The sequence below is a fragment of the Marmota marmota genome, unplaced genomic scaffold, assembly GCF_001458135.2.
Source record: "Marmota marmota marmota unplaced genomic scaffold, marMar, whole genome shotgun sequence".
In the NCBI taxonomy this organism is placed as follows: domain Eukaryota; kingdom Metazoa; phylum Chordata; class Mammalia; order Rodentia; family Sciuridae; genus Marmota; species Marmota marmota.
Window position 1 is genome coordinate 25359785 of NW_025999949.1, and position 26901 is coordinate 25386685.

At 47.1% G+C, this 26901-nt stretch overlaps 1 protein-coding gene across 38 annotated transcripts in view; it reads left to right on the plus strand.

The window, feature by feature from the left end:
* Positions 1 to 26901, plus strand: part of LOC107142918 (COPII coat assembly protein SEC16-like) — a 392435-nt gene that overhangs the window by 134820 nt on the left and 230714 nt on the right. For 16 of the 38 annotated variants that reach the window (XR_007347220.1, XR_007347221.1, XR_007347219.1 and 13 more), the window contains one exon: positions 3970 to 4756. The exons of 16 other annotated variants lie outside the window; for them this stretch is intronic. Coding sequence is in view for 3 of the 22 variants with exons in the window: in XM_048802123.1 (XP_048658080.1) it covers positions 3970 to 4021 (52 nt within the window). In the remaining 19 variants the exon portion in view is untranslated. Of the gene's footprint in view, positions 1 to 6; positions 2031 to 3969; positions 4757 to 20001; positions 20904 to 26901 lie in introns of those variants that run through there. 6 more of the 38 variants (XR_007347239.1, XR_007347244.1, XM_048802125.1 and 3 more) reach the window with 4 other exon arrangements.

Here is a 26901-nt window from a genome sequence, read left to right on the forward strand (position 1 = left end):
CCCCCCCCACGGAGAGCCTGTCTACTGCACCCCACTGTAAGTGACATCCCACTGAGATGTCACTTACCTGGGTGCCACGCCAACAGGAGGTGGTCACCCCTTCCTCTGCAGGAGCCTGGACTGTGTTCTGTCCCTACCGTGGAATAGAGGTACAGGAACACACTGGGTTGTCCCCCGACTCGGCCTCCCCTCCCCATGTAACCCTGGCACGTTCTTCGTGGCTCTCCAGACCTTCCTTTCTCAGCTGCAAAGTGACCTGTACCTGCTTGGGGTGGCCAGGAGGATGGCAGAAATGCTCAGTGAGTGAGAGTCCTTGACTTGCTTCTCCTCCTCCCTGACCTGTCAGGCTCCCGGCGTCCTCAGCCTTGCTCTCTCTCACCGTGGCCCTCCTTGGACAGCAGCAGGATGCTCTTCCCTGTTGGTTGGTGCTGTGCTTGGAGTCTCTCCCCCAGAAGTTCATGTGCCAGAGCCTCAAGTCTGTTACGCACAGCGCTGGGAGATGAGGCCCCGTGGGAGTGTTTGGGTCAGTGGGGTGGAAACCTCAGGGATTGCTGGATACTTTTTTGGTGGAATGGCTTGGTTATCATGAGAGGCAGCCTCCTCTTTCCTCTTCTGAGTGCAGCCACTTGCCCTTCTGCCATGAGGCCCTCACCAGAAGCTGATCAGACACAGCTCCTGATCTTGTGCTTTCCAGCCTCCAGAACTATAAGCTCAGATGAACCTTTTTCTTTTAAAGTGTCCAGCCTTGGGTACTCTGTTATAGCAACAGAAAACAGGTGAAGACAATGGACTACTTTGCTTTGGACATCCCCTGCCCCCTTGCTCTTTTGGGCTCCTCTCCTGGCCTTGTCTGCCCTGGTGGCTTCTCTTGTTCCCTGCCTGTATCCCCGCCCTGGCCCCCTCTGGCCCTGGTGAGAGAGCATCAGGTCATTCCTGCCGTCCTTTCTGTGGACACGAGCCAGCTCTGGTTTTTAGCTACCAGGGCGTGTGTAAAGGTGACTTCCTTTATTCAGTTTTTCACAGCAATAAAAGAACTCCTGGCCCACTCGCAACTCCACACTTGAAACAGAAACGTCTTTTCACACCACCTCGGTATTGGCCTATTTCTCTATTGCTGTTTCTTGTGGTTTCATATTGAGGTTTCTGATGCATTGCGTTTGACCTGAAGTTTATTTTTAGTAGTGAAGACAGAGTTCAGCTAATGTCAGAGCACGAGGGCAGATGCAGAGGAGGCATTCATAAGTCTAGGGGAAAATGTGCCTAATTCTATTTCTTCTGGTAATGCCTGTCCCCCAGCACACACCTCCCTGATGCCTGCTCTGCCCCTGCAGAGGTAGGGAGCCATGTCTGGGCCGACCCCTGATAACAGGCGTTCCTGGGTCTCTTTCAGTCCAGCTGTCCAACAGCTGGCCACACTGATGAACACCCCCCACAGCCATTGCTGTGGTGGTCATCAGTACCCTTATCGTTAGAGTAAAGGCCAGGCTGTTGCATCCTCATTTTGTATTATCTCCCCAGAGGGGTTCATTCCTTCTTCAGAAGCAGCTGGGGACTTCTGTGATCACCAGCTCTTCTTCCTGGATGGGGCATGTCTATGGGAAGGCTCTGGGTCCTGTCTAGCTCTCTCCAGCCTTTGGCCTCGTGACAGGTGCATAGGACAGGCTCAGGGACAGTTGTCCTGGGTTGACTGAATTTCAGGACACTGACTTTGGCCTGGAGAGTTAAGGAGATGTAGAAGCCCTCCTCCTTCAAGGGCTGGCAAGTCTCCGAGAGACACAGTGAGCCCTGCCATTTGCTGAGGACTTGATAAAGTTCTCTCCTTTGCTTTACTGCTCAGGTCTTTATTTTTTATTGCACACATATTTGCTGAGACCCCATGGTGTGCCACTGTGTGGGGTGCCTGGGATGAAGAGGAGAAGCCATTGTTACTGCCCTGAGGGAGGCCCAGACAAGGGGGGCAGCCTCGGGGATCCTGGATCTCACGGGGGAAGGAGCTGGAGACTCCGGGACATTGCGCTGCTGAGCAGCAGGTAGATCTTCAGTGAGATTATCTGAATCCAGCCCTTGAACTGCCCCGCCTTATCTCAAGCCTGTGTCCTGGGTTCCAGCCGCTCCTCGCTCCCCTCCCTCGCCTCTCTCTCTGTCCCCTCCTGGCCCTGCCTTCTGAGGACAAGACTCTTTCTCTCTGCAGCCATTCATGGCAAGGGATCTGATCTGGGGGCTGTGCTGGGGGTCCTGCCTGTGGCGAGGTCTGTCTGACTTTCCCTGAGACCAGACCTTTCCCTCACTCCACCTCCCCAGCAGGTTTTGTGGCGATGGGCAGGACATGGCCGGCTCCCACTGTCCTCCCTCCCTGTCCTCTTCCACTTTCCTGCTGGGAGCCAGGTGCTGAGACAGGCTGCATGGAGCCAGGAGAGTGGGTGAACGGTCTCTGTCTTTAAAGGCTTCACAGTGTACTGGCCTTTTCCGTCAGGGTCCTCCAGAGAACAGGACGGGTGCAAGGCACAGACAGGTGCATATCTTTATGCGTGTCTATGTCCATATCCCCATGGAGCTCTATAGTGGGTGTGGAGAGAGGCGTATTTATCACAAGGGATGGGTTCATGCCGTTTTAGAGGCTGTGAAGTTGGACAATCAGTCGTCTAGAGCCCGGAGATCTAGGGGGTGTGTGGTGTGGCTGGAAGGCCAGCGAGCTGGAGAGGGGCAAGTTAAGTCCCAAGTTAAGGCCTGAGAACCAGGAAGACCAGGCACAGGACCAGACTTTGCAGTTCCAGCAGCAAACGCAGAGCCGAGCTCTCCACCTTGTGCTGTACTCAGCATTCTGTTTGTCTGTCTGTCCTAATTCTCAAGATATTGGATGATGCCACCCACACCAGACAGGGCCCTGGTTTTACTCTCTGCAGAACCAGATGAAAATTTCATCCGGAAACCTCCCCACCGGCACACACACAGTACTGTTTAACCAGCTTTCTGGGCATCCAGTGGCTCAATCAAGTTGAGACATAAAATGGATCATCAGGCTAGGCACGGTGGCGCAGGTCTGTCATCCCAGCAACACAAGAGGCTGAGAGGCAGGAGGATGGTAGGTTAGAGGCCAGCCTCGGTGACTTAGTGAGGCCCTAAGCAACTTAGCAAGACCCTGTCTGAAAATAAAAAGTGAAAAGGACTGTGTTAAAGCACCCCTGGGTTTAATACCTGGTTTAAAAACAAAAATGACCGCCACACCAGGGGAGACACAGTGTATCTAGACACCTGGATTTAATGTTGGTCTCAGCCCACAGGCTGTAGGGCCCATTCACGATCTTGGCTCCTGTTCTCATCCTCCCTGACTTTGACGTTTCCCTATGCTGAGCTCAATGCATTGTGGCTATTCTTTGTCACCTCCTTGCTTAGACATCAGTTAGGCTTTTACTGAGCGCGGCTGTATTTATAGCATGAGACTCCTGGGACTGGGGACAGTCCTGGACTCCAGGTCTTGTGCCCCATGGGCTGCCTCCCTTTTGAGATGTAGGCATTTATCCACTTCTTGGTTCATTTCTTCAGTTGTCTGTGCACTTTGTCAGCCAGTCCTGAAGTATGCTAAGCAGGGAATTCTACCAGATAGCACTAGACTCCATTGATAAGCCACTGTCCTTACCCCGGTGGTGCTGCGGGTGCTGGTGGAGATGCAGGTACTAGTAGTGATGCAGGTACTAGTAGTGATGACAGCGATGGTGCGGGTGAGGCTCCCAAGGGCAACAGCAAAGATCATAAGCGCTCAGGTGCCTTACGCACCATCCCAGGCACTGTGCATGCATTGCCTCATTTAGTTGTCACAGCCTAGGAGGAAGTGGAAGTCGTTAGGTAACGTCTCCAAGATGAAGGAATCTTCTCACGGAATGTACGGCTCATGAAATCGGAGATGTATTGGTGCTCTGGGCTTTTGTACAATTTCAAATTCCATCTATTTTTTTTTTTTTTTAACTTTAGGCGAATGAGAGGACCTCTGGCTCTACTGATGGAAGTGCGGCCCCTTGCGTGACCACCATCCTGGGTCTCTGCCTTCTCCCACAGCAGACGCCTCCCCTCCCAGCAGGGTCTCCACCTCCGGCTCATTCCTCTTCCACTGCTCCCCCTTCCCCTTTCTGTTCCCTTGGGATCCAGGTTTATCTGAGGAACAGGAACAAGTTCACCATCTGGCGGGTTAGGACAGCCACCTCTGCTTGCTGGTTACCCATCCTGGGGCTGGGAAGAAGGCTCCTGGCCCCTCTGAGCCTCCTTTCCTCCTCTGCAGAGTAGACTGTTCTCAGGACCAGATGATGTTATCGTCTGTGACCCTGCAAGACCCAGAAGATGCTCCAACCGGGGGGCGTGGGGATGAAGCATGCTCTGAGTGTGTAACCTGAACACTGTCAACTGTCCCTGAAAGCCGAGCACTGGGAGTCTCTGCTGTGCCCCGAGCTTCACCATCCCACATGTGCGCAGCCCGTTTTCCAGCATGATAAAATCCTTAGGGTTTAATGGGAACCAACCGAGACCAGTGACCATGGGAGCAGAAACCTCAGGCAACATCCCGGGTGCCATATTGCTTTATCTGCACCCCCACTTCCACCTCATCACGAACCATCATGAACTTTTTGAAAATAAACCTCCATATGCATTTTAAAAACAAACTTTACTTTGAGGAGAGGTTTAGGTGTGTGGAACTGTAAACGTCCTGCACCAGTGTTCTCTATTGTTAGCCTACTGCTAATAAACCAGCGTTGACACATTCTGAGAGCTGAAGTTCATGCTTTTTTTTGAGATTCCTGTCGTTTTTACCTACTGTCCTCCTTCTGTTCCTGGGTGCCTGCTGGGATCTCTCGGGACATTTAGTCACGTGCCTCCTTAGGGTCCTCTGGCCTGTAGCAGTTTCTCAGATGCTCCGTGTCTTAGGTGACCTTGACAAAGTTTTGACAAAGACCTCTTTTGAGATTTGATTTGTTTCTTGCTACTAGACTGAGGCTGTGGGATGGGGAGGTACACCAAAGGTAAAGAATGATTGTAGCAGGGTATGGTGGTGCATGCCTGTAATCTCAGTGACTTGGGAGGCTGAGGCAGGAGGATCACAAGTTCAATGCCAACCTCAGCAATGGCGAGGTGCTAAGCAACTCAGTGAGACCCTGTCTCTAAATAAAATACAAAATAGGGCTGGGGATGTGGCTCAGTGGTTGAGTGCCCCTGAGTTCAATCCCAGGTACAAAAAAAAAAAAAATAGTTGTTATAAAACATGCCGATCTGACTTATACCTTTGATCACCTGGTTGAGGTAGGGTTTAGCAGGTTTCCTCATTATTAAGATGATCTTTGCGTCTGTTTTTTACTCTCCTTTGCATATTTTAGTTTTTGGATGGGAGTCACTATGTATAGCCAATGTGTAAGGAGTGGGGATTCACCAGGTGCTGTGGTGCACACCTGTAATGCCAGTGACTCAGGAGGCTGAGGCAGGAGGATCTCAAGTTCCAGGCCATCCTCAGCATCTTATCAAGACCCTTGGCAACTTAGTGAGACACTGTCTCAAAATAAAAAGGATTGGGCATGTAGCCCAATGGTAAAGCACCCTAGGTCCAATCCCCAGTATATACCCCCCGCAAAAAAAAGAGGGAGTGGGGGGTTTATGCTCTCCTATCTTTATGGGGAAAGTATCTACATAGACTTTTTGGAATTTTTTTACGTGGGAGATTTGTCCCATTTCTTCCAATTATTTACTTTTACTGCTAGGGACTCACATGTTTATTTTATCTTTAAGGTTTATAATGGTTATAATTTCATTTGACTTTATTTTATTGCTCAAAGTTTTCCAGCTTTGTCTCTTGGAACCTCTTTCAGTTAAGCCCTGTGTTCCCTTGACGTACCTTCTCATTGTGCGTTTTTGTACATTTGTTTTGAATATGTCCATGTTTTCTGGCACTACAAGATCCCTAGGCTTATCTTGTATATTTGCTTAGAATCATTAATTTCTCCCAATAATCCTGGTTCATTTTATTGGAAAATGGTATTAGAAACCCAAACCCGGGTGCTCGTCTGCTTGTTGCTGCCGGGTGTCATTTGGTCTTGACCACCTCAGCTGACAGACGTGGAGTGGATGCTAAGATGTGTCCGTGCCCACAGGAGTGAGTATTTCTGTGGTGCCCATCTACATGGACATTAAGCCCACTCTCAGGTCACGCCAAGGCCCCGTCTTCACCTGTTTCCACACTTCAGCAGACTTCTTGCTTTTGCCTACCTTGGTTGGCCAGGAAATGCAATGAGTGGAGAGGTCAGAAAGGCCACCTTGGGGCAGAGAGCAGTGGGCTGAGGACATTAGACTTTTCCCTGTTGTCAATGCGGCCTCACTGAATAGAGGCCACGAGGTGTGGGACACCTTAGACAAAGACTCTGGGATGTGTGGTGCCCGGAATGTTCGCAAGCTGGGCTGTTGTCACACTCACGGGCCTCCCTGCTCATGCCCCTCTCTTGGCTGCCTGGCCTCCCGCCACAGCCTTTCCTATTGCCCCTGCCCTCCCTCTATACGACCCGCCCCCTTCCCTGCTCCCGGAGCCTCAGAGCTGCCTTCCTAGAGCCCGGGGCGCTCCACATGGGCAGGATGGAGTTGGCATCTGGCACGCAGCCCCTCACCCTGTGTCCTTAGCCAGGGGTTTCAAACTCATTGCCCCCGGGGGCCGGGAGGGCAACAGATAAGTGCTGTGGTGCACAGGAGGAATTGAGGGGCCCCAGAGGGACAGAAATTCAGGAGCCCTGTCCGATGTGCTGCCTGGCTATAGGCTTATCCTCTCACCTGCTCAGAGTGGTCAGGCCCCTGCCCATCACTCCAGGTCTGTGCCTGACAAGTTGGTCAGCAGTGTTTGACCACTGTTCCTGGGCATGCCCAGCATAAGGGGGAGAGAGGCCATCTGTGGACAGTGTCTGTGTCCCTGAAGGACTGCAGGCCTGGGTAGCCAGTTCTGCTTGTTCAAAGGCAGATGGGGAGCTGAGGATTGGGGGCCTCACCCCTTCCTCTTTGCCTTCTGCCCAGGGTGCCACCACAGCCCTGTCTCTGCCCTGACGGCACTGCCCAGGAGTAACAGTCGCTCTGGTTTAAGGGCTGTCATTGCACCCTCCTGAGCAGCTGCACTGTGCTGCTCTCGGAGATAACCCCCAGCTAGGGCTTTGCAGGCTCCCGTCGCCATTCTCAGTTCTGATAGCCCCACCCCCGCCTCCCATTCTAAAGGGTGTACTACTGTCTGCAACTACTGCTTCTGCCATGCCTTCCCCTGGCCCCCCTTTAGCATTTTCGGGCCCAGTTCATGGTTCATTCGTGGTCTGAAATTTTGGCTAAGACAGCCAGTGGCTTCCTCTTCCCTCCTGAGCCCTGGAGAACACACATCGTGCGTCTGGACTTCCTTCCCTGCCTCCTTGGCTCACTTGAGCATGGAGCGGTTTTCCAACTTATTGCTGGGAGGCTCAGCTGCTGCCACCCCTGCTTCCCCCCTGCAGTCCCCCTGCACCCCCCATGCCAGGAAGCCCTGTTTCCCGAGCTCAGAGCGTCATGCTGCTGCCCCACAGCCGGGGGTTCACCAGCAGCCCCCATTTCCACAACCTGTTGTGCACAGAGGTGTTGCTTTGGGTTTTCCACCATGAACTGCAGTCCCCAGAGTGGCAGGCCTCCTTGTGTCTGCAGGGGCGGGCAGCCGTGTATGGTGGTAACAGGTCAGAATAGCCCAGGGCACTGCTGACAGGGGAAGTGAGGCAGCCTGGGGAGAAGGCGTGGGCCCGTGCTTCTTGGGGGGTTTCCTCTGCACCAGGGCCTGCTGCTCTAGGGCTCCCAGCCAGTCAACTGACACTGTGACCTTTCAGACTCCCCAGGCCCCAGCAGGCCTTGTTAATAGGGCTGCCGGTGCAGAACCTCCTGCTTTACCTTCAGCCACTCCTGGAGCTTGTGGAGAAGACATTTCTTTGTCCATGTCGTCACCCTTTCTCCTTTCTTCTTTTGTGTGGGCTGCCGTAATGAAATATCATTGACTGCGTGGCTTTCCAGCAACAGAAACTGACTTCTCCCAATTCCAGAGGCTGGAGGTGTCGGCAGGGCCTGCTTTCTGGTTCATTCATACTTAGGTCCTGCCCTAGTGGGCGTGGTGAGGGAGGGGCCCGGGGGCTCCCTTTGTAATGGCACTGATCCCATTCAGGAGGACTCACTGTCATAACCTTGCTGCATCCCTAAGTCCCCACCTTTAAATACCATCACCTTGTGGGTTAGGAGTTCAACATATGGACTTTAGGGGGGACACAAACATTTAGATCATTGGAGCATCCTCCCCTGTCCCCATATCACTGGACTGAATTCACCTTCCTGAGAGCCACAACCTTTGTGTCACTCTAAAAAATGAAACTTTATGTTTCTCAGGGTGAAATTCAGCTTCTTATAACATGATATTCTTCGAGAATTCTCATTGATCGTGACCATTATGATGATCCCCTGTATACAGAACTGGTCTTTTTACTTGTTATGATTTTCTTATGTGGCTTTACACCTTACTCTTTCTTATCCAGGGGGTGTGAGTATTTATTGGGGGTTAGTATTAGTCTCCTGAGGCTGCTGTAACAAGCAGTACATGTCAGTTTGCTCAGAACCACAGAGGAGGAGTATTCTCCCATGGCCACGTGGGCTGGAGGTCTGGGTGAAGGTGGCAGCAGGTCTGCATTCCTGCAGAAGCCATGGGCCTTCCCTTATCTACTGTCACCTCATCTTACTTTGTTTCAAATAGGGTCACAATTACAGGTACTGGGAGACATGGTTAGCCCCTAATAGGGTCTGAGAAGAAACTGTTGTAACTTCCGTGTTTCTTTTTTAAAACAAGTCTTTGTTTCTTATGTCTTTTTAATAATACGGGTGTTTGAGTGTATACATTTTAAGTAAGTAATTATAGTGATTTTGGAGGCTTTGAGCTATGAGAACCCACTCAGAAGGAAACACTTGGGCCTCTGGTCTGGCTCCTTGCTCCAGCCCAAGGCGTCTGGTGTGGGTTGTGCTGAGTGTGGGTGGGGGAAGTGGTACTTCCGTGCCCTGCTGGCTGCAGAGAGGAATGTGTGTGTGTGAGTGTGTGTGCACGCGCGCGCTGTGTTGGACCACCTCTTTGGCAGGACCTCTCCAAGGTTAGGATGTGTGCACCCTTTGGCCCTGGAGTCCAAGAATGAGTCTGTCTGCTAGGAATTGTGAGGGACCTTTCCATGGACACTCGTTCCACACCATGGTCCAGTAGCAGAACCCCAAGGACAGCCAGATCCGTCAGCAGCATCCCGCTCAACAGTCACCAAAATGCCAGCGACGCTGCATCCCCCTGGCTGCTTCGATCAGCAGGTGCAGAGCGGGTCTGTGCCATCTCTGAGGATGTCCACTCTCTCCACTTGGTGACGGTGTGCAGCGGGCTGCTTCCCTGTGCGGTTGCTCCTGTCTCTGTCGGTGCCTGTTGGGAGAGACCTTAGAACTGTATAAATATCTCTGTGCTTCATTCTTTGACTGAGCTCATTTTCATACCCATTGAGAATCCATGATGGAAGTGCTGGTCACCCTGGTGTTTGCTGAACAGTGCGTTTCTCTTTCCCTCATCTCTTCTTTCTTTCTTTATCAGTTAGAATTCTGTTGTAAGGAAGCATTTTCTTTTCTTTTCCATTAAAAAGAATCAATTATTTATATCAGTGTGGACTCAGGGATTCTTATTTGATCGATTTCAGTCCATGGCCAGAATTCTTCTGATGCTTGGAGTTTGCTGGTTTGGCTAATTAGTGTGCCCTTGGAGCTGGGTTCTGTGTCCTGGGTCCTGACAGCTCCCCACTGGGTTGGGAGCTGTGCCTTAGGCTTGTCCAGGGCTCATCCTCCTCTCTGCCTGCTCCAGCCCTAGACTCAGCCATGGCTTTGGAGGGGTTCTTGCTAGAAGTCGGTAACCTAGATTTAATAAGAAAGAAATACCAGGCAAACCCCAATTGAGGGACACCCAAATAACTGCTCAGAAGAAAGAGTGACTGAGAAACAATTTCAGATTAAGATAGACGAAGGACGTGGCGAGCCAGGGCAACGTAGGGCCCTGGGTCTGATTCTGCTTTGGAAAAAGTCATTCGTGGTAGAGTTCGAATGAGGCCTCTTGAGGAAGCAGTCGTATTGTTCAAAAGTTAATTTCCTGATGCAATGTAGTAATTGTACTGTGGTCTTGTAAGATGTTGATGTCCGAGGAGTCACAGGCTATATAGGAATTCTCTGTATTTTATAAATTCTTAATTTTGTAAGAGTTTGTGTGAGATTATCTTTAAATGAACCGTAAAAAGATGACCTAATACAGTGAGTCAGATTTTTGTGGTAACATGAAATACTATCCATCATCAATTAATTGAAAAAGATAAATCAGCACTGTTTGTACCGAATTGGCCCATTTTTGTGAAACTAGAGCAGCATAGTACACATGTATATTTATCTGCATGTGGGAGAAATTCTAAGAAGGGTCTGTATTTCCTGTCAGCAGACATTTCTGGGAACTGTGATTGGAAGGCGTGAGACAGTAGAGACTTTTACTTTTTGATTATTTTTTAAAACAAAGAGCATGTGCTAATATGGCAGTGGGAAAGTCCTCAGACTGTGGGTTGGGTGAATGGGTGTGCTTCTGCCCAGGAGAGCTGGCTGTGACGCCTTCACGCCCAGCTTGCCCTCTGGGCTTTCCTCCACACGGGTGCCGTTATAGAGGAAATATTTAATAGTCTTCTTTCAATATCTCTTTCAGGCCCTCCCTGTTAAGTTGCACCCACAGGGGAAACGTTCCTCCAATGGTAAACTTTTGGTCTGGTTTCAGGGCAGACCCTTCTTGATTTGCCAAGTGACAATCCCTTTTGCTCTGTTAGGAGCAACGATTCATTCTCATTCGATGGTGCTGGGCATCTCAGCCCAGTTAACAGCATGGTTCCTCCTAGGAATTTCCATTGATCACTAGGCTCTTAGGTGGGTTTATTCTGTGAACAGGTTTGGTTTCAGGTGGGCCCTTCTTGTCTGAGAAGGAAGGAGCAAAACAGAAGTAATGGCTCTTGAGCGGGGACCTCCTGTGTGCCTTGAGCTATTGTAACCTGCTCCTTGGTGACATTCTTACCAGCGAGGAAACTGATGCTAAAAGCCTTGTCCCGGAGACTCTGGGGTATCCAATGAGTCGGATCCCGAAAGAACTGCCACCTGCTCTTGCGGACCCTCACTTCTTCTAGGGCTTGCTCTTTGGAATGGTTTTGGTGGCCTCCCTCAGCATTCTGGGCTGCCCCATCAACCTGCTCCGATCTCGTCTCCTGGCTTCCCCTGCCTAGCAGGGCGTCTCCGTGGATGGAGCCCAGCAGTGACCGTAAGGGCGGTGGTGACGGTAAATAAGGAATCCATGTTTGTCTTTGTCGGACTCCACAATGCCAGGCACCGCCTCCTGGCTTCTCTCCACGGGGGCTGCAGGTGCTCTGTGGGTGGCCTGAAATGCAGAGCCAGGCCTGTCCAGGAAGCGGAAGCTAAGGGGGCTCAACATTCTCTGCTCATTTCAGGGCTTATTTGGGTGGGTAAGCTCCAGCAGTAGGTTTGTGCCAGCTCCTGAACTCGGACACGCTGATTCTCCCCTAGAATTGGGGCCATTTGTTCCCAGATGTGGTAAATACATGGTTGAACCCGCTGTAATCCCGTTACCATTATATCAGTGACATTATCAAGCCAAGTATGGAGAATCCAGATATTAAGCTGCACAGCTCAAAAGCATATATGACACATTAGATAGCATCTGTTTAATTCATCACAAAAACACTTTCAGGGGATAAAGAGGAAATGGAGGGAAATCCGTTTTTTGATGGGAATAATTGTCATCGTCTTACAACTCTGGTAAAATAAATGATAAGATATGATAAAAATTTATTTTGACTACAGTCAATAAAGCATCACATAACAAAGTGTCTCTCCTTTTAAAAATATTTGCTCCACCAGGGGCCTTTTTCTGTCTTGCCTAAGACAGGTGCCATCAGAGAGGAAGTATTTACTACTTTGCTCTTGTCTCTTTCAGGACCTCCCTATTAAGTTGCACCCATCGGGCAAATAGTCCTTGAATGGAAAACTTTTTGTCTGAAGACATTAAAGACATGCAGATGTTATTAAATGGACTTTTTCCCAGAGCTGTAATTTTTTTTAAATGATTTTTTAAAATAATGGTACAACTTTAGACCTTGAAAAGCACATTGAAGCATCTTCTACCATTTGGTAAGCCCAATAAAAGTGATAGTAATAAGGATATGCATATCCTTATGTGCCCTCCTGTGAATGGGACAATGTAAACATAAATGTAAACAGGCAAAGAGCCCTATGGTCAGTCTCTGTCCCAGTGTTTGAGGTGACCAATGGGAGGGCCACATGGTGGCTAAAATGAAATGCTACTTCTGCTTGAGTGAAAAATACACATGTATCTTTCTGGGTATTTTGGCACACAATCTTTCTAACTTATTGATAAGATTCTAATATAGCATGGCTTGATGTAATCCCAGCAGTTGGGGAGGCTGAGGCAGGAGAATTGCAAGTTTGAGGCCCGACTCAGCAACTTAGATGCTTTCTCAAAATAAAATGGGCTGGGGATGTAAATCATGCCAGCACCCCCTCACCCCCTGCCCCCTGCAAAAAAATTGATTCTGACTTTGGAAATCATAGGAAGTAGATACCGATAAGAATCATATAGTTCAGAAAGGCATGATTTCAGAAAGTCAGCTGGTAAAGGTGAGTATTTCCATGGCTGAGCAGCAAGAATCTTTTGTAAAGTGTTGAACAGATTGACAGGAACCCAGAAACAGAAGTTGCAGTTTTGCTGACCTGGGGCCTATGCAGTTGCTTTCCAGTGTTCCAGCAGACGCTTCCCCGATCTTACTGTTCACCAAGCCTCCACGTGACCAGTGCACACCTTGAACTATGTCCCATCTCATTCCGCATCCACTGCAATGGCTTTGGGCAACTGGTTTTACTGAATGTAACAGTTGTTCCCATGACTACGGGAGTGCAATTTTAGGAGAAGACTTGTCTGATTGTTGCATCCTGTTAAAGCTCCTTGGTGCTTTTATCTTATGAACTATAAAAGCTCTCTATTTTTTAATCCCACTTCCCGTCAATGCTAGGGCCACACTCGCTGAATTGCTCTCGAGACTGGCTGCACTTTGGATAGCCAGCTTCTTCCTCACCAAATTCAAGTTTTTCAAGACTTAACTTGTCATGAAGACCTCGGACTTTGGTGGTGAGTCATCCTCAAAAGGCCAGTCTGGCCTCCGCTTACTCTCTTTTCTGCATACGAGCAGTGTCACCCGTGGCTTTGATGGCTGGAGTCTCCAGGACCATCGCTGGCTCTCCTTAACTGTCAGCACGTGGGCCTCTGACACTTAGGAAAGACATGTGGCTACTCTTCAGCAAGTACTAATTATCGTCTTCAAATGATACACGTCGACAGGGAGGGGTCCTGGCTTTTACTTGTTCTCCAGGCTCTTGTCCTTTGGCTTGTGCTGTGCTGGGCACGGGGGTGGGGGTGTGGGGGAGTGGGGTCTTTTATGACCCATCCTGCCTTGAACCTTACTCACTAGATCTCACTCCCTTAGCAGAAGACAAGTTCCAGTTTCACAAAGCCTGATGTGTTTGCCTCTGTGTGCATTGTGACACAGCACCTGGTCCAGAGAGGACAGGCCAGCTTCACTTCTCTGTGCCTCTGTCTCTACATCCGCCTTTGCAAAATTGAGACCCTAATATTAGTTAGGCTGTTGTGAACATGAACTTGGGATTGCACCTGGCTGGCACATGTTGGGGGTTCATGAAATTCCTTACTTACCTGAAGATTAAGCCATCATTACCTTGGGTTTAGGAAAAGTGTGTGTGTGTGTGTGTGTGTGTGTGTGGAGTATGAGTCATTCAGTCCCTGTGCTCAGCCCAGTTTCAGCAGCATATTCTAGACTCTGAATTGATGTTGGAGTCCCACAGATGAGAGACCCTTCTAGAAGTGTTTGCCATCCTCTGGAATATATGGAGTTGTACATGAGCATATGTTTGGCCCATCACAGTTGCTATGAATAGGGACTCAAGGGTTCTTAGGTCCTTAAAAAATGAATGGATCTCTGAAATAACCATGTCTTATCTCTCGTTCAACCTTGGCTTTGCAAGGTGAGGGCTTGTGTCTTTTTTGCATCTACACCTCCCAGGGATCAGGTCCCTGCCTGGCACACCGGGGCATAGGGACACACAGGGCATGGCTCTGGTTTTTCTCTGGGAGCTTGTCCTCCTCTCTAAACAGCAGGTGAGCCAACATTTTGAAGCTGTCCATCAGCCCTCAAAGTCTGGGATCTTCTGACAGGTGCCAAAATGGATCCCTGTGTTGGAGCTGCCCGGGAAGGTCATGACTTTTGGGACATTCTCTGACTCTCAGCATTGCTAGAAGCTGACTAATTTTGAGCGGGGAAGTGAGTGAGGGTTTGGAAATGCCCCTGTCTGCACATCTGGCTTCCTGGTCAAATCAAATAGTTACTTCTGATAAGTTCTTTGGCTTCTGTGAAGCTGCCTGGCCGCGTCTGGCTGTGGGTGGTGCTGACGATGAACTCCACAGAGAACTCAGACTGGAAGGCAGGGATAGGAGCCGAGTGGGTGGTGAGGATGGGCTTTCTAGCCCATTTCAAAGTAAAAAGAAGGTTTTGCAAGCAGTTAGCAATGACTGCTACCACATTTCCCCCCCATTTCCATTGAAAATGAAGTTCTACGTGGACACAAGTGACCAAGAAACAGGGATTCAGGCAGGACATCTAATGACATGTGCAACTTAGTGATTTCTAGAGTGCTTTTTTCTTTTCAGAGTATTTCCCCTAGAGCTCTTCTTCCAGACTCTGAGCATTTAAGCTTTACGATGTCAGCAGGTGAGTATTCTAGAAAGATCATAGACTTTCGAAACTTTCCAAGAAACTGGTGGGAATCAACTGTTTCTAGTGGTATATGGTCATTTGATTTACCAGTTTTCTTAAAAAATATTTTTTAGTTGTAGTTGACACACAATACTTTTTATTTATTTATTTATATGTGGTGCTGAGGATCAAACCCGGGGTGTTGCACCTGTGAGGTGAGCGCTCTAGCGTTGAGCCACAACCCCAGCCCCATTTAATTTACCATTTTGAGTGGTTTCTTCTTCCAACAAAGAAAAAAAAACCCAAAACAAAACATGGATTGCTTAGTTAGAATAATTCTAGGTGCTGTAACTAATAAACCTCAATATTTTTGGTGCCTAAAAGATGACATTCTCATGCCACTTCCACTCTGGGTGTTCCTGGTTTGTAGGTGGCTCTTCTTCCATGTCATTCTGCCACCCCTGGGTCTTGAAGACCATCCCACTGACAGAGCGGGGAGCAACAATGGAAAGTTATGACCGCTTCTTTAAAAAAATTATTTTACCTTGTATATACATAAAAGTGGTTTAGGTCTATGGGGTTCGAGGTGATGTTTTGATACATGTATGCATTTGCTTAATGTTTAAATTGGAGTAAACATCTCTAACTTTATCATTTCTTTATAATACAAGCACTTAAAATCCTTTCTTCTAGTATATGGTAGGTTATCACTTTCTGTAGTCATTGCACTGTACAAGAGCACCCTAGAATTGCCTGCAAGAGCATCCCAGGACTGCCTGCTCCTATCTAATGGTAACTGCACGTTAATCAGCCTCCTCTCTCCCTCCCTCCTCTTCCCTCCAGCCTCTGGTAACCACCATTCTAGTCTCAACTTCTATGGGGTCAACCTTTTTAGATTCTATTTAATAAGTATTTGTCTTTCCGTGCCTGGCTTATTTCAGTTACCATAATGACCTCCAGTTTTATCCATGTCATCACAAGTAACAGGATCCCTTCATTTTTTTTTTTTTTTAGAGAGAGAGAGAGAGAGAATTTTTTAATATTTACTTTTTAGTTTTCGGTGGACACAGCATCTTTGTTTGTATGTGGTGCTGAGGATCGAACCCAGTGCCCTGTGCATGCCAGGCGGGTGCGCTACCGCTTGAGCCACATCCCTAGCCCATGCCTTCATTTTTTAATGATCGAGTGTGATTGCATTGTGTGTGCACCGCATTGTCTTTATTTATTCATCATTTAATGGACACTTAGGTTGCTTCCATTTCTTGACTATTGCAAATAGGGCTGCAGTAAACATAGGTGTGCAGACACCTCTTTGACATACTGATTTCATTTACACCAACGGTGTGCAGGGGTCCCCTTTTTCCACATCTTTGCCAGCACTTGTTATCTTTTGTTTTTAATAATAGCTGTACTTACTGGAGGAAGGTGATATCATTGTGATTTTGATTCACATTTCCCTGATGATGAGTGATGTTGTACATTTTTTCATATACTGTTGGCTGTTTATATGTCTTCTTTTGACAAATATCTGTTTAGGTCTGTTGCCTATTTTTTGTATTGGATTGTTTGAGGGATTTTTTGTCCTTATACACTCTGGATATTAACCCCTTGTCAGATGTGTAGTTTACAAACATTTTCTCTGGTTTTGTAGATTGTCTCTTCACCCTGATGAGTGTTTTCTTTGTTTGCAGAAGCTTTTTAGTTTGATATAATCCCATTTGTCCGTGTGTTTTTACTGCTTGTGCTTTGAGCATCTCGTTGAAAATATTCTTGCCCATTCCAAAGTTCTGAAGCATTTTCTCTAGGTTTTCTTTGGATAGTTTTAGGTCTTGCATTCAGGTTTTTATCCATTTGTTTAAAAAAAAGTATCTGTTGGCTGTAGATGTGAGGATTTACTTCTAGGCTGTTTATTCTTATTTATTTTTAATTTTTTTTTTTTGTGGTGCTGGGGATAGAACCCAGGGCCTTGTGCATGCAAGGCAAGCACCCTACCATCTGAGCTATATCCCCAGCCCCTTTTTAAAAACAAATTTTAAATCTTTAATTTTTTTTTGTTCTTTTTAGTTACACATGACAGTAGAATGTATTTTGACAGATTGTACATACATAAAGTATAACTTGTTCTACTTAGGACCCCACTCTTGTGGTTGTACATGATGTGTAGTTACCCCGGTCGTGTATTCAAATGCAAGGCTAGGAAAGTTGTTAATTAATTAATTCTGTCTTTCTATTCCACTCCCCACTCCCTTTTCTATGTTTCCCTTTGTCTAATCCAATGGATTTCTATTATTCCCCTCCCTAACCACCCTTGTTTTGGATTAGCATCTATAAATCAGAGAGAACATTCGGCCTTTGGATTTTTGGGATTAGCTTATTTCACTTAGCATGATATTTTCCAGTTCTATCCATTTACCAGCAAATTAGGCTCTCTGCTCCGTTCCACTGGTCTGAGCGTCTGTTTGCCTCCTTACTGTGCCATTTTGATTATTATAACTTTGTAATGTAGTTGGTTCTTTTTGCTGAAGACAGCTTTGGCTATTTAGATTTTTTTCTTGTGTCTCCATATGAATTTCAGGATTATTTTTTCAAGTTCTGTGAAGCAAGTCATTGGTACCTTGATAGGGATTGCATTGGATCTATAGATTGCTTTGGGTAGTAGAGACATTTTAATAATACTGACTCTCCTAGTCCATGAGTGTGGAACATCTTTCCATTTTTTGGTGTTGTCTTCAGTTTCTTTCATCAGTGTATTATAATTTTTAATTGTAGAGATTTTTTACAACTTTGATTAAATTTATTCCCAATTTTTTTTTTTGTAGATATGGTAAAAGGGATTGCTTTTTAAATTTCTACTTCAGTTAACTTGCTCTACATGTATATAATATCTACTGATTTTTATATGTTAATTTTGTATCCCCAAATTTTGTTTACTAGTTCTAGATTTTTTTTTTTTACTATAGTCTTTGGGTTTTGTATGTATAAGATTATTTTTTCTGTAAGTAGTGACAATCTGACTTTCTTGTTTCCAGTTTGGTTGAATTTACTTTTCTTTCTTTCTTTGTGTCTTTCTTTGCTGATGCCGGGGATCCAACCCAGCATGCCTTGCACTTGCCCCTGAGCTCCATCCCCAGCCTTGAATGGCTTTTCTCTTTCTCTTGCCTGATGCTCTGGCTAGGATTTCTACTGCTCCAGAACTACATTGAATTAAAGTGATGACAGTAGGCATCTTTATCTTGTTCTAAATCTTAGAAAGTTTCAGCTTTCTCCATTCACTGTTATGTTGGCTGTTGGCCTACTGTATATGGCCTTTATTCTGTTGGGGGATATGCCCTCTATGCCCAGTTTGCTCAGAGTTTTTATCATGAAGTGATGTTGAATTTTATCAGATGCTTTTTATGCATTAATTGAGATGATCATGTGGATTTTGTCCTTTAATCTGTTGATAGGGTGTATCACATTTATTGAAACTTCTTATATCCCTGGGGTAAATCCTACTTGATCGTGGTGAACAATCTTTTTCTTGTGCTGTGGGATTCAGTTTGCTAGTATTTGTTGAGGATTTTTGCATCTGTGCTCATCAGGGATATTGACCTACAGTTTTGTTGTGTCCTTGTCTAGTTGTGTCCTTGTCTAGTATAGTATCAGGGTAATGCTGGCCTTGTAGAATGGATTTGGAAGAATTCTCTCTTCTTCAATGTTTTGAGATAATTTAGGAATAATTAACAATAGTGTTTTAAATGTTTGATAAGACTCAGTATTGAAGCCATCTGGTTTTAGTCTTTTCTTTGATGAGAGTCTTTTTGTTATGTGTTCAATCTCATTATTAGTCTGCCCATGATAGTATTTCTTCCTAATTCAATCTTCGGAAGGTGAATGTGTGAAGGCATTTTTCCATTTCTTCTGTATTATCAGATTTGTTGGCATATAAGGTGTTCATACCAACTTCTTAAATATTTTGCTCTGGATATGGTGTACAGTCACTTCACTTCCCGGAATTCAGCTCTAGAAGAGCTCTAGAAGGCAGACATTGACCATTCTCTGCCATAACACATTGCTTTAGAGTTGGATACAAGTCAGTGAAGTTGGGTGGGCTATGAATACACCCTAGGGTGGTGCATGCCACAGACACAGGCGTTTGTTATTTATGGATTTTTCTCCTACTCTTTCCTACTATAGCTTCAGATAGTTATTAATTTTTGTGTCCATATATTTTTATTTATAACCTAATCTGTAAAATTCCTAAATTGACATCATGTTTGCCATTTGGGGATGGGATTAGGGAGAGGTCAATCTTTTTTTTTACTGGACTTATTACAGGGCTTTGCAAAAAATTGTTGATTGATAATTTTATGATGGTTCTTCCTGGGCTGTGTTACTTCTTATTTTACCTTTTTAAATGTTTCTACTAAGAACTAAGCAGAATCTGAAAGAGGGTTTTGGTTCAATGCAGGGGCGGGGATATTTGTGAATGAGCGTGTTTGAGCACAGGGACAGTTTTCTGAAGACCGAAAAGGGGGGCCTCTCCCTTGGCGGTTTCCTCCAAATCGTATTAGCATTTGCAATGTTTGCTGGGGGCCGGGAGCCAAGTGCTTACCTGTATTAGCTCACAGAGTCCTTTCAGCAACACTGGTGATCTTCCTTCTCTAGAAGAGGACCTCGAGGCCACAGAGGTCAGGAGGATCCGAGACCAGGCAGTGGGCGGAAGCGTGGAGCCACAGCCAGCTGTGTATGCCCTCTGGCCTCACCATGAGGTTTCCGAAGGGTGATGTGCTTCATTCCCGACTCTCTCATGGGTGTTCGAGATATAGATGTGAGTCATAGTCTGGGTCCCCGAGAGCCTCACGGTTTGGTAGGGGCTATAGTGGTGGTAAGATAGATTTTGAAAGTGTGTATAGTTGACTCTCATTATGAACCATTATTAGTTTTGTCCTAACAAAGCTTCTGTGAACATTGAATCAGCCACAAAATCATTGACCCAGAGGAAATACAGGGTTCTGTTCCTGGACGCTCTGGCCACAACATTTTTGTCAACCTAGCTATCCATCCATAATCTTGTTTCATGTGTCTGTCAATATTTTTTTCCTTCTTCTTCCAGGGATTGAACCCAGGGCTGTCTACATGCTAGGCAAATGCTGTACCCCTGAGATACAGATCCCAGCTCTTTATATTGTTTCTGGAGGCAGGATCTCACGGAGTTGACCTTGAACTTGTGATTCTCCTGCCTCAGCCTCCCAGGTCTCTGGGATTACAGGCGTGTACCACCGCGCCCAGCTCTATGTGTCTGTGTAAAGGCACCTTCTTCAGTATATACTGTTGAGTCATTAACATCCAACTTATGGCCAAAAGTAGAGGAATTCATGCCTGAACGAAGCTTCTCCAGTGTGTGTTTTCTTTCTAAGGCATATCGCAGCCACTCGGCTTAGCATTTCTGTATGACACTTGGGAACCATCAAAAGGCACAATAATGGAAGAAAAAGAGGTGACACTAAATCGACCATGGGGACTTTGAAAAGAGTATGACCTGAAACTGGAAATAGAGTATCGCTTTTCGTTTGGCCTTGGCTGGGGATACGTATGTCTGGAGACTCATAATTTGCGCTGCTCTGCAAATGAAGAGGAATGACCGTGAAAACACCAAGAATTTTGATTTGGAGATTACAAATAAATCTTAACTAGTAAGCAAGTTTGCAAATATAGAATCCACAAATAAGGAGAATTGACTGTACCTTACAATCAACTGAACTAGAACACTGTCCCAGGAGAGGCAAATCTGCAGAAGGATTCATGCAGAGGTTTCTAGAGCAGGCGATGCCTTCAACCAGGGTTTGATTGACTTTCTCTGACAAGGGCCAGAGCGAGAATATTTTAGGCTTTGCCAGCCACACAGTCTCTGTGGCAGCTATTTAACTCTGCTTTTGTAGCACAAAAGTAGCCATGGATGATGCAGAACAAATGGGCATGGCTCTGTGCCAATAAAACTTTATGTTTGCATACTGACATTTGAATTTCACATAATTTTCACGTCACAAAATAATCTTTCTCTTTTGATTTTTTTTTTGTTCCAACTATTTTAAAATGTAAAAGCCATTCTTAGCTCATGGGCCAAACAAAAGCATATGGTGGCCAGATTTGGACTGAAGGGTGGGGTTTGCCAAGTCCAGTCTTAGGCGCTCTTAGGTAGGGAATGTGTACTAATTAAGGAAGTACTAGTTTAGGAAGACACTGAGGATAAAGTTAAAACACCTCCTGAAATCCCATGACCCATGGATTTGTGAACTAATGACACATAAATAATCCCGCATAGGCACATCTGGCCACATGGGGTCATTCCTGTAGTCCTGTAATTCATTTACCCCCTGTGATTATGTGATCGTGTTGAAATCTGCCTGCCTCAAGGGTAGATCATCATCACATGTAATGGCCAACCATGGCTAGACCGTGCCTTACGCTGCAGTCCTTGCTTTTATCCCGTAGCTTGTCAGGAAGGATCCAGGATAATTTTCCCATGCACTCACCCCGGGCTGGTGCAGAAAGGCAAAGATGAAGCACACCAGACCGTGCCTTCAGACACTTAGGACTGAATAAGTCACATGGGCTACATGCATGACAGGGCTACTGTGGCCAGAGTCATGGCTTCCCTGGTCAGAGTTCCAGAGCCGTGCAGGTTTGGAAGTGCAGAGGGGCTGCTGTCTCAGTGCAGGTGCAGCAAGTTCTCTGGCTTTCCTGGGTCAGCAGCTCTCTTCTTAGAGTCAATGACCAGGGATAGCATCAGAAGGGGCCCCTGAGGTCATCTCGGGCTGTCATCATCCCACGTCAGGGCAGTGGAGGGCAGTGGAGAATGGATGAGATGAGATGAACCATGGAAGAATAGATGAGTAGGTGTTTTTTTTTTCCTGACATTCTTTATTGATGATGATAGTTGTACATACTGGTGAGATTTGTCGTTACTTAGCTGTTCATGCAGAGATAATATAACAGTGTAATTTGGCCACTATCACTGCCCAGCACTTCCCCTCCATCTCCCACCCCCTGGCCCCTCTCCTCTGCTGATCTCCCTTTGATGTTCATGAAATCTGCTCCCCTCTTCCTGTTCCTTTTCCTCTCTAGCTGTCACAGAGGAGAGAAAACATGTGTCCTTTGACCTTCTGAATTTGACTTATTTCGTTTAACATAATGGTCTCTAGTTCCATCCATTTTCCTGCAAATTACATAATTTCATTCTTTTTTATGTGGAATAGAACTCCTTTGTGTATACGTACCACGTTTTCTTTCCATTCATCCACTGATGGGTACCCAGCCTGGTTCCGGAGTTTGGCTACTGTGAATTGCTTTGCCGTAAACATGGGTCTCTGTGCGTCACTGTAGTATGGTGACTTCAGGATAAATACTGAGGAGTGGTACAGCTGGCTCACATTTTGGTTCCATGCCTCGTATTTTGAGGAACCTTCATATTGATGTCCATAGTGGTCATCTGAGTCTACAATCCCACTAAAAGTGTAAAAATGTCCTTTTTCCTCCACATCCTCTCCAGCATTTATTATCATTCATATCCTTAGTAACTGCCTTCTGACTAGTGTGACCTGAACTCTTGGTGTAGTTTTCATTTGCATTTCATGGATTGTTAAGGAAGTTGAACATTTTTTCATGGATTTATTGGTCATTTGCATTTCTTCTTTTGAGAAGTGTCTTTAATTCATTTGCCCACTTATTAATTGAGTTATTTGATTTTTTTGGTGTAAAGTGTTCTAAGTTCTTTATGTATTCTAGATATGAATCCTCTGTCAGAAGAGTAAAGATCTTCCTCCATTCTGTTCATTCTAGATGCGTAGGTTTGGGCAATACCAAGAATGCTCCTATCTGGTTCAGGAGCCGTTCAGAATTGCAGCGTTCACACAGCAAGTTCCGTTAGCTGCCTATTCTTAATTTTTAAACACAGATAGATAGGACTTGGACACCACCTGCCTCCCTCAGCTTGTCATCCATCAGACAAGGGCCCTGTTTCTGGGGCTTTCAGTGTCCCTGAATCAGAGATCACGCTGCGTGTGCCTGAACCGTGGGTCACATTCCACTCCCATATTTTCCAGAATCAGTGGTATCCTAGCACAGCTCACCCTCTGCACCCCAGTGTTTGTAACGATCTGAAAATAGGCAGATGTGTCTCAGAGATCCTTTCCAGGGTCCTGTTGTGCACAAGCACAAAGACGTTGACCTCAGTCATGTTTATAACTGAACAAATCAGGATTAGCTTTAATCTTTGGTCTCAGGGAAGAGGCAGAGGCTCTGTACACATGTAAAAAGTCCATTTTTTAGTCATTTAAATGTGAAAACAATGGTTTAAGATGGCTACATTACGGGGGAAAGGCATAGGATGCGAATTGTCCAAATGGTATGAAGACAGGAAAAGGAAAGGAAAAGATGCCGTAAGATGTCAGATCTTATCAACCACAGGTCAGTGGACACGTCTCGATCAGCTGCTCTGTGTCAGGCACCCCGGATAGAAGTCAGCAGAGGGTCCCTCAAGGAAATGGGCCGCTGCCTCTGTTTCCCCTGAAGCCCTGATCTGAGCTGACCCTGTCTCCACCCCACGAATCGGCATCTTCATTCCACAGAGCATCGCCATGTGGGATGGCTGCCCATTGCTAGAAGCAGCAACATTCTGCGTGCTCATCACACTGAGAGGTCACAGCAAGGGAGTCCTGGAGAAATGCCAAGGGGGAGCTACCAAAGTGTTCCACGTGGAAAAACCTTTGCTTCAGGTGCCATCAGTGAAGCAGTGGGCACCTTGTTGGAGACCTCAGCTCTGCACCAGGATGAGAGGGTTCCAGTTGAGCAAGCCTCACATCCTCAGGACAGGCTGCTAGCGCTCTGTCTGGAGCCCGCAGGCTCCTCCCCGCCTCTTCCCCCACTTAAAATTCCCTGGATCTGACCTCAGGAGGGACGGGCTGGCTCTGGAGAAGCTCTCCTTGCTCCTGGACAATCAAGTCTGATGCATAATGATTATAGCAGAGGTCCGTGGCTTAGTCTGCAGCTGCGGACGGTCCTTCCCTGAGGAGGCGTGCCCAGCCTTGAGAGAACTTGGCTGTGCAGCTGGCCTGGGCTGCCCAGTTCCCAGCAGTGTGGTCAGCGATGAGCTGCCCCTGGTTGCGCAGCATTTCCAGTTTATGTGCGCGTCAGTGCTGCTGTCCCCCGACCAGCTGGAGGCAGGCTCAGAGTTCAGGGTGCTGCAGCCACCTCCCAACTGGAGAGCCTTGGACGGGGGGCCATATAGCATGGGGGTGGTCCTTTTATGTCTTTTTTTAAAATATATGAATGATAGTGGAAAACATTAAAAATGCTATAATCATAATTTTAAAAACTAATAACATGAAGAAGGGAGCATGTTCAGTACCAGTTTGAAGCCCACCTGCCCCTTTTCGAGATAATCCCTATCACTGGGTTGGTAATTCATGCAAACCTATTGGCGTACTTTATGCCTTTCAGGAGAAGGAAGAGCCCTGGGTTGGGGGGTTGTTGATTTTTATGGTGAAATTCTAACATGATGGATTTGAGGCTAACAAAGTTTTAAAACACAGTTTGCGAAATTCTTAAATATTTAACAGTTGGCTTTGCCACGCCTGTACAAGCCCACGAATTTTTGTTTGTTTTCTCCTTTTGGGGGGAATTGAAAACCTATTGTATTGGCCAGCATTCCATTTCCGTCTCTTTATGTCACGGGCATCTTCCAGACCAGCACACGCACTCCCATTTGGCTCTTTTTCCTCCTAGGATGGGGTTTCCATAAGGGCACACCATGTCGTTTCTGGAACATTCTTGGGAGGGAAGAATCTGTCCACCAGGAAAGGGAAGGGTGGCCTGGCTCTTGGCATTGATGGGCCTGGCTCCTGCAGTGCTGTCCACATCTGCCTTTTCCTTCGAGTTCGGCTTCTGGTCTCTTCTAAACGTGTTCCCATAACCCGTGGTCCCGGCAAGTCTTCTGTGCCCCTCCCCTTGGTCCCTGCTCATTTCCAGGTCCATGAGAGAATCTCCTGTTTCTGGTGGGAAACTTTATTCTCCAGGTTCCCTCCCAGTCCACTTCTCAGTGATTCCTTAGGACCTGGGCATGCCTCCTGTAGAAGAGGCCACACACCATATTAGCTGTTGGGCGAGGTACGTCGTTTCTTGCTGAGAAGCAGAGAAGCTCTGGAAGAGCCATACCTGTGTGTCACTTCACACAGCAAAAGGGACTTTGCTCATGTCATTAAGGTTACTAATTTGTTGGCCCTTAATAAGGAGATCATCCTAAATTAACTACGAGGCCCATTGTAAGCACTTTTTCCAATGGATCAGAGAGTCTTCTGGAAGAAAGAGTCAGAGAGACTCGAGGTGGAGGTGGATTCCACGGGCCACGCTTGCTCTGCAGTGCGGGCCCACCAACAGACAGACAGACAGAAAAGAAACAGGGCCTCCAGCCTGCAGCCGAGGGGACTGAACCCCATAGCAACAGGAGGAACTGGGAAGTGGATTCTCCAGAGCCTCCCCAGAGGAGAGACGCCAGCTGAGCCAACCCACATGCTCTGGCCCACAGAGCTGCGAGGTGATCACGTGTGTGTTGCTTTAAACCGACCACTCGGTGGTAATTTGTTAGAGCAGTTGTAGGAAACTGATACAGGATCCTAGTGAGTGTTTGCTCCCTTCCAGGGGACACTCACATCACCTGCTCAGGGCTCCTTTTCCTGTGTCCCAGCCCAGCTTCCCCTGGAACTCAGAAAGAGCAGGTTCCCCCATCTTCCAAACCTCATCTCCCCGGCTCCCCGATGGTTGCTACTGGGTGGATTTTGTTCTCCACCAGGTGGGCCTCACTCTCTATTTCAGACCCTCTGGGGAATTGTGGCGGCTTCTTCAGGGGTCTCCCACCTCCCTGACTCCCTCTTGCCCACCAAATGCCAGCTCCCAAGGGCAGCGTCGCTCACTCCCGGCTGTGGGCAACTGTGGTCTTCCCGTTCCGTGCGTGGGATCCAGTGGGAACCCTCGGTCCAGAAGCCCAGCCTTTAATTGAGGAGACAGCGAGCGTCTCTCCTGACTGCCGGGCCTCTGGCTGGTGCACTGGCATTCATCCTTCATTGTCCCTTGATGCCCTCGCCCTCCCTGCCTCAGGCCCGTCTGTTCCTTCAGCCCAAAGCCCTCTGTTCATGTGCCATGGCATCCTGCAGTCCTGCAGGGACCCCAGAGGTGCCGCGGATAAGATGTGCCATCCTACACACTCGCCCCAAGGGCCCTGAGGACGGCTCACCACCCTCCCAGCCATGCAGAGTGCCATGGACACGCTGATCTGTGTCACGTGTGTCACATGCCAATCAAAGAACATCCAGAATGAAAGAGCGGGGCAACCAGACCATGAAGGCCCCTTCACCATATTAGGCACAGGGCTGATGCTCGCTCATTAAAATAACTCTCAAAAGCGTATTTAGTAGATTCCTTTTGCCCTATTTTAAAATGGATGCCTCTAAGGACTTGGAAAAAAAAAATCTCAGTATTTTTAGCACATTTTTCCTGTAACCATTTCTGTTTGTAGGAGCTGCTTACACTGAGTTCAAAGATGGCGTACACATTGGCAAATAACATTTGGCTCTATTTGACAGAGGACTGCTATTCTGTGACTAAAGGCTAGCACATAATGAACACCTGTGATCACCATTGATTAGCCCTTTTAATCCTTATGACAATGCTGTGGGGTTGGGACTATTTGCATGGCGGAAGAAATTGGGGAGCTGAGTGGTTAAGTGATTTATTTAAGGTTGAACAGCTCATTTGTAGTAAAGCCCGATTTCAAACTCAGGCAGTTTGTCTCTGAAGGCTGTAACCACATGCCCCGCTCCACACCCCGCAAGCAGTATGCCTTTCCTCTACTGCTACCGTTTTGGTTCACTCATCAAAGGTAGGAAAATCCTGTGTTTCTGGGGGAAAATCATGGTCATTAACATGGTTGCTGCAGTTCTTGAATCCTGTCTCTCACCCC